Below are 7,091 nucleotides of genomic sequence, written 5' to 3' on the forward strand. Positions count from 1 at the left end.
TGTAAAGAACAGAACTACCTCCAAAACCACATACCGGAAAGAATTCGATGTGTGTTAAGACTTCCTGGGGCAGTGGCCAATTTTGATTATTTTGTGAAACTATTTTCTAATAATGACATTTAAGAATCTTGAATAGCTAAAAGTTAAAACTATTCAACTGGCTGAAGAGACTAGACTACAATTTTCAAAGCTATGTTTTGAAATATAGAAAAGGCAAGGGAGTGACGATAAGCTATTCTTAGCCATCACCCCACTATATGTATTTAGGTTTAGGAACAAATCTTATAAAATCTGGCCACGTCCAAATAAAGAAAACAATGAAATAAAAAAATAATTATACAAAAATAATTGTGACTTTCATCTAATCTATCAAATTTACACAAAAAATACTATTCCTATAGAAGACTTTTACTGTCAAAATTTTTTTAATTTTTTTTACTTAATAATTAAGTAAGTATTTTTAAATAAATATGTGATTTTTTTTATTTTTAACAAATATCTAAGTAGTTTACAAAATGGTGAAAGAAAAAGTTTTTAAAAAAAAGTGTTTTGAGTGTTTTATTTTGGTAGAAATTCTTTATAGACATAGCAATATTTGTAAATTTATTATATAATAAAAAAAGTTTAATATAAAAAATCACCTCAAATCAAATTAATTTATAAATTATTTTTATACAAATTCTCTGTGATCAGAATATTTTTTTACAAAATTATGAGATGGATTTCAGAAAAAGGTAAATAAAAAAAAATGAAAAATATGTCAGAGTCAACAATTTGTAAACATTTTCTTGTCGCGTTCGCCTGTTGTCAATTGTGACAGCTACGATATTTTAATTTCTATCTAGAAAGTGAAACTTTTTATCTTGCGTCTCGTCTCTATCTCAGAATCTCTCCCATGGAAAAGTGCACCCAGCCAGTAGCCAACACGTATTTGCTCCGTCGATCGAAATTTCTCTGCATATGGGGTTCTTTTTATTTTTATTTATTTTTATTTATTTTTAAATAACAGAAAAGGAAATGGTCGCTCTCAACCTGGATATATATATAAATCCCACATCATCAAGCCTCAAGGTGTTGTCTCACCCGTTGCTTCGTTTGCAGCAGTAATACTGCAGTCTGCAACGAAACCCGAAAAATCATGAAGTTCGGAAAGGAATTCGCGGCACAGATGGTCCCTGAATGGCAAGAAGCATACATGGATTATGGGAAGCTCAAAACCTTGTTGAAAGACATCCTACGCTTCAAGCAAAGAAACCGGCCACCGGCCACCCCATCGGCCGGCCTAAAGCGAAAGCTCACACTTTACAGAGCTTTTAGCGGCCTTACACAAAGATACAGCCACCACCCCACAAGCCCATCATCCATTACTCGCGATGATGAACATGACATTGAAAGCCAAGCCATTCTCGTAAATTCAGTGAGCCGGGATGGCTCACAGAGTTATCAGACTACGTTTCTCATGTCCTCCGATGAAGGGGGAGAGTACGAGTTGGTTTACTTCAGGAGGCTCGACGATGAATTCAATAAAGTGGAGAAGTTTTACAGGTCTAAGGTGGAGGAGGTGATGAAGGAAGCGGATATGTTGAATAAGCAAATGGATGCTTTCATTGCTTTTCGAATAAAAGTGGAGAATCCTCAAGGATGGTTTGATAAATCAGTTGAGATGACTCGTCTTGCTTCAGATGTTGCAGCTTCTGCAGCTGCATTATCGGCTTCAACACCGAGAGGGGCCAGAACAAGTAGTAAGTTTTGTATATATTACGAAGCTATTAATCGAAGGATCTCCTTTTAAAAAAAAAAAAAAAGAATAGATAATGTTAGAAAAAGAGCTTAAGTTACAAAAGAAGATTAAAATTACACATATATGCAGGAAGAATTGTCATGTCAATGGATGTGATTGAAGAGGTGGGATCGAATAGCCATGGACAATCAGATGATTCGAGTGATCATGAAAAAGATGAGGAGGAGACCATTGACGTACTTGTTAATCAAAAGGTTCAAGAGAGGCCGAACAACATCAGGGCCAGTAGACCAGCTCCTCTGGAAGTACTTAATCGTGTGAAAATAAACAACACCCGGGAGACTCCTCGTTCCACCATTAAGAGCATTCTCCATTATCCTATTCAGACGGAGCTGAATTTCAGCAGGGAAAATCTTAGGAAAGTTGAAGAACAACTTAAGCGGGCTATTATTGAATTTTACCAGAAGCTCCGGCTTCTCAAAAGCTTCAGGTATTATTAGACATATATTGCTAGTTTTATTGAATCGTAGGATTTTCTTGTCTTCTTCTTTTCTTTCCACTAATACTTTTCCATGAATGAGACAGCTTCTTGAATACACTGGCATTTTCAAAGATCATGAAGAAATATGATAAGGTATTTTCCAATTGGGCATCATTATCATCATGTCTTATGCATATTTTAGCAAAGACGTTACTGGCAAGCTTAGAAGAGAAATAAATAATTATATAAATATTTAATCATCAACTATCTTAAAAGTTTGAGATAATACAAAGACATATTTCATTAATCCTTTGTATTTTAACATTTTATACACTTGTATATGAGTCAAACTCTCCTTAATAAGTTGATCTATCATACAAGAAATATTTACCGAAATTGGGAAAAAGTACAGTGGAGTCAGGACCATCATACAAGTACTATGTCAAGACATTTACATGTAAAGAAATGATTTGTACAAATTTTAAATAAATAAGTTTTATATAAACTTTTGTAAAAAGGTAGACCTATCAAAAAAGTGTAAAAATATTATTGGAAACTCACTTTTTTTTACAGAAGGCTTGAAAAAATTACCAACTTGACCTTTAGCCAAAGTGTTGTATTTGGTTATTTAGAAAAATCTCTTTTTGGGAGACGACTAGATTATTAGTGTGCAACTATAAGAGAAACATAAATTGGAGGGGCATCAATGGTTAGGTTCCATTTGTATAGCCAGCAGCCTTTTCTCTCTTTCTAAGAGTTAAGGTTAGGTCCCATTGATATTTTGGTCCTTATATTTATACCCTAACATTGCAGATTACTTCAAGGGATGCATCAAAATCCTACATGAAGATGGTGGATAACTCCTTCCTCGGAAGCTCTGAAGAGGTGAGATTTCTATATTCCTAAGCAAAGTACATGAAAGCAGACAAGGATCATTCCACCTCGAATGAATCAGACCTAAGGCTATGTTTGACTGTCAAGCTCATCTCAAACTAATTATTAATAGGATTCACTACCTTTTTAACTTCTCGTTAAAGATATCTCAACATACCTCATACATTTAAATATATATTTCAACTTACTTTATATATTTAAATATATCTTAATGAAATCTACTAAATATTACTATTCATAGTTTAACTCAGATAATTTAAGTTCAGCTTAGCACCCAAATTCAGTAAGACTTCACTTACGAGAGGATTGCTACTTGCTTTGTCCAGTACTGCTATTTCTTTCTATTCTGATATATATAAGCCACTTGTGATTGTAGGTTACCAAGCTTATGGAAAGGACTGAAGTTGCATTCATCAAGCATTTCTCCAACTCTAACCGCACTAAAGGCATGAACATCTTAAGACCCACGGCAAAGAGAGAAAGACATAGGACTACATTTTCCATGGGTAAGGTCTTTGATCTAGAATGAATTAAACTACTTAACAGCGAAGAAATTATAGGGATAAATCTAATGTCCATTTCTTTCCCTTTGGATCTGTTCATTGGAAAACTCTTCAGGTTTTTTTGCTGGCTGCACGGCAGCTCTGATATTAGCTCTTATTTTAATTATACGCACTCGTAATCTCATGAATAATAAAGGGGCGACCGAATATATGGAGAACATGTTTCCCCTGTACAGGTAACTTTCATTTCTCTCTAGGGTTACATCTCCACTCAACAGATTTTTTAAGAACTGTATAATCCTTCTTCTTCCATGTTGAATTCAAGCGTCTATAATACTAATTATTCCAAAAATTTAAGTAGATGGAAATATGCATGATATTAATTATTTACTTCTTCACATGTGAACCAAACTTCCCATTGATAAGATATTTTTAATTGAGAATGAGCAGATAAATGTACAATTGAGATGAGTAGAGATGATTTGTGAATAGTAGTGAAATTTGTGTTTTGAAATTTGTGAATAGTACTCCCAATCCATTTGACTTGGCAAGTTTTGTGCTGTCCTATCAACTTGTATAAACTCTTTCCACGTCACAAGACCAGCATATATATATATATACATATATGTATATATATATATAGGATTCGTTGTGAGCACCTTTAAGCTTTTTAAAAATAAAAGATTCGGATGAATATGCTTTCAATCCAAGAAAGAGGAAATTTAAAATTCTCTAGTTTTCCAATGTTAAACTTCCTTCCTTCCTTGCTCGCAGTTTGTTTGGCTTCATAGTTCTGCACATGTTAATGTATGCTGCCAACATATACTTCTGGAGGCGGTACCGAGTCAACTATTCCTTCATATTCGGCTTCAAGCAAGGAACCGAGTTGGGCTACCAACAAGTTCTCCTCCTCAGCTTTGGTCTTGCAGCACTAGCACTAGCTAGTGTTCTCTTAAACCTTGACATGGAAAGGGACCCAAAAACGAATGATTACAAAGCATTGACAGAACTTCTGCCTCTCAGCTTGGTTCTTGTAAGCTCGTATATGTAGAAGTACTTTACCAACTTTTTCCCAATCTAATTCTGAATATATATATACAGTACTGAACTTTATCATCTCTTTCTGATCTGCAGCTTGTAGTTATTATATTATTCTTTCCATTCAACATACTGTACCGTTCAAGTCGTTTCTTCTTCCTCACATGTCTCTTTCACTGTATATGTGCTCCTTTGTACAAGGTATTGTGATCGTTCATGATGCAAGAGATTAATGAAATTGAATTGAGGTGGGTGTTTGTAATAATTAATAAACATTTGTGAATTTCTTTATATGATAGGTCACGCTCCCAGATTTCTTCTTGGCGGATCAGTTTACTAGCCAAGTGCAAGCCTTGAGAAGTTTGGAGTTCTACATATGCTACTACGGTTGGGGAGACTACAAGCACAGACAAAACACTTGCAAAAAGAGTGACGTATTCAACACTTTCTACTTCATTGTTGCAGTGATTCCGTACTTGTCTCGACTCCTTCAGGTTGCGAACTCACTTTTAGAGAATAATTTAAGCTGTTGATTCAAACAATAGTCTTGAATTCAAAAGATGGGTCCGCGTGCCTTTTGGCATGCACGTGAGACTTAAGCTTTTAAAACAACAGATATTTTAAAGCTCAATTTCTCCTTTTGCCACAACTCATAATGATTATTGTTGCAAGGACTTATTCCCTCATATTCTTTTTCAGTGCCTCCGTCGCTTATTTGAAGAGAAAGATGCTATGCAAGGATACAACGGGCTGAAATATTTTTTGACAATTGTGGCTGTTAGCATGAGAACAGCTTACAGTCTCGACAAGGGATTGGGTTGGAGGACGCTAGCATGGATTTTCTCAGCCATTGCAGCAATTGTCAGTACATATTGGGACCTTGTCTTGGACTGGGGACTCCTGCAACGGAAATCTAAGAACCGATGGCTGAGAGACAAGCTTCTAATCCCTCACAGAAGTGTATATTTTGGAGCCATGGTGAGTAAATGATTTCAACTTGAGAGTTTTCATCAAAGTCTGACACTAAACCATCTTTTTGTAATTTCATGGTAATATATGCATGCAGGTGTTGAATGTTGTCCTCAGGTTTGCTTGGTTGCAAACTGTTTTGGGTTTCAAGGTGTCTTTCTTACATAGAGAATCTTTAATCACTATTGTAGCCTGCCTAGAAATCATTCGTCGTGGGATTTGGAATTTCTTCAGGTAACCAAGATTGTTGGTCATTTTGGAGTAAAATTTCTAACATGTTTATATAAGCTTTAATTTGTTATAGATAAGAAAGGGGGACTACTTGCATGTTGAGAATTTGTCCAAATTTAATATTTTCAATTTCTTGTGATTTACATCACAGGTTGGAGAATGAGCATTTGAACAATGTTGGCAAGTACCGTGCATTCAAGTCTGTTCCCCTACCCTTCAACTATGATGACAATGAAGACAAGGATGAGTAGGAATTAAGGACGGAACTAGCACACTGTAAACATAGAGAGAAAATCAAATTATTTTTATTTTCTCTTCGGTTTTTTTTTTTTTTGTTTTTTTGTTTTTCCACAGTCCAGTATATTCCTTGTGAAGGCAGTCCACCAGAGTCTCAAATGATGTATTTTTCTTCGATTAAATTCAATTTCATCATCAACGAAATTTAAATGCAAAACAAAAGCAAGGTAGTAGTGATATTGTTTCTTCCACCTTATGAATTCATAAACGATGAAAGCCACAATCAAAAAGGAAAACTCTCCACCTCTCTCTCTCTCTCTCTCTCTCTCTCCTAGAATGAGTTCTCCCCACCTCTCTTATGAGTCCTTCCCCTCTTTAGTAGTTCTTTGCCGTTACTCTCTCCCCACCTTCCATCCCTTTAAACAAACCAGCCCCCCATCCCTGCACCCCTGCCCCTCCCTCCCTATCCGTCCCACTACCACAAACCAACACAGAAATGTCAGCGCAATCTGATATAGATAGGCTCATTTCACAAGCTGAAGCTTTCTCATGGAATGATCTCTATTTAGAACCAGAAGAAGGTCCAGCAAACCACTTCTCAAACCGCACTCCAGTTGGCAAATTAATTTCCACAAAATCTCTCAACAGACACCCTTTCCATGCTACCCATCAAAGCTGTGTGGAGTTTTGTCAATGGTCTCATGATTGAAGATATAAAAACCAACATGTTTCTGTTTACGTTTCCAAACCAGCAAGACAAGGAAAGGATTCTGGCCCTTGGAACTTCAAAGGATTCCATATGGTCATTAGGCACTGGCCTCCTGAACTAAGCATCAACGAAATTGCATTGAATTATTCTGCTTTCTACATACAAATCCATGGTCTACCCATGGAGATGCTTACAAATAAAATGCTGAAAGAAGAGGCAAGGTTCTGGGAAATCTCACTGAAGTGGACAAAGCATCCATCTTAGGTGCAACTCTGAGAAGGTTTCTGC

General features: G+C 35.9%; 1 protein-coding gene across 1 annotated transcript; it reads left to right on the forward strand.

Moving 5' to 3' along the window:
* Positions 1–1,081: 1,081 nt before the first annotated feature.
* LOC109000378 (phosphate transporter PHO1 homolog 3-like) lies at positions 1,082–6,333 on the forward strand. Its single transcript, XM_018977230.2, has 12 exons — positions 1,082–1,742; positions 1,871–2,231; positions 2,327–2,375; positions 3,036–3,107; positions 3,493–3,622; positions 3,735–3,855; positions 4,394–4,652; positions 4,754–4,858; positions 4,957–5,151; positions 5,357–5,635; positions 5,724–5,860; positions 6,009–6,333. Exons 1-12 carry the CDS (start codon positions 1,139–1,141, stop codon positions 6,106–6,108), a joined length of 2,412 nt encoding a protein of 803 aa, XP_018832775.1. The 5' UTR covers positions 1,082–1,138; the 3' UTR covers positions 6,109–6,333.
* The last annotated feature ends 758 nt before the right edge of the window (positions 6,334–7,091 follow it).

The sequence above is a fragment of the Juglans regia genome, chromosome 11, assembly GCF_001411555.2.
Source record: "Juglans regia cultivar Chandler chromosome 11, Walnut 2.0, whole genome shotgun sequence".
Lineage (NCBI taxonomy): Eukaryota > Viridiplantae > Streptophyta > Magnoliopsida > Fagales > Juglandaceae > Juglans > Juglans regia.

Excerpts from the sequence above, each read along its gene's own strand:
- LOC109000378 (XM_018977230.2), top strand. The coding sequence starts at position 1,139 with ATGAAGTTCGGAAAGGAATTCGCGGCACAGATGGTCCCTGAATGGCAA. Across the intron at positions 3,108-3,492 it reads TCCTCGGAAGCTCTGAAGAG|GTTACCAAGCTTATGGAAAG; the intron begins GTGAGATTTCTA and ends TTGTGATTGTAG. Across the intron at positions 4,859-4,956 it reads TATGTGCTCCTTTGTACAAG|GTCACGCTCCCAGATTTCTT; the intron begins GTATTGTGATCG and ends TTTATATGATAG.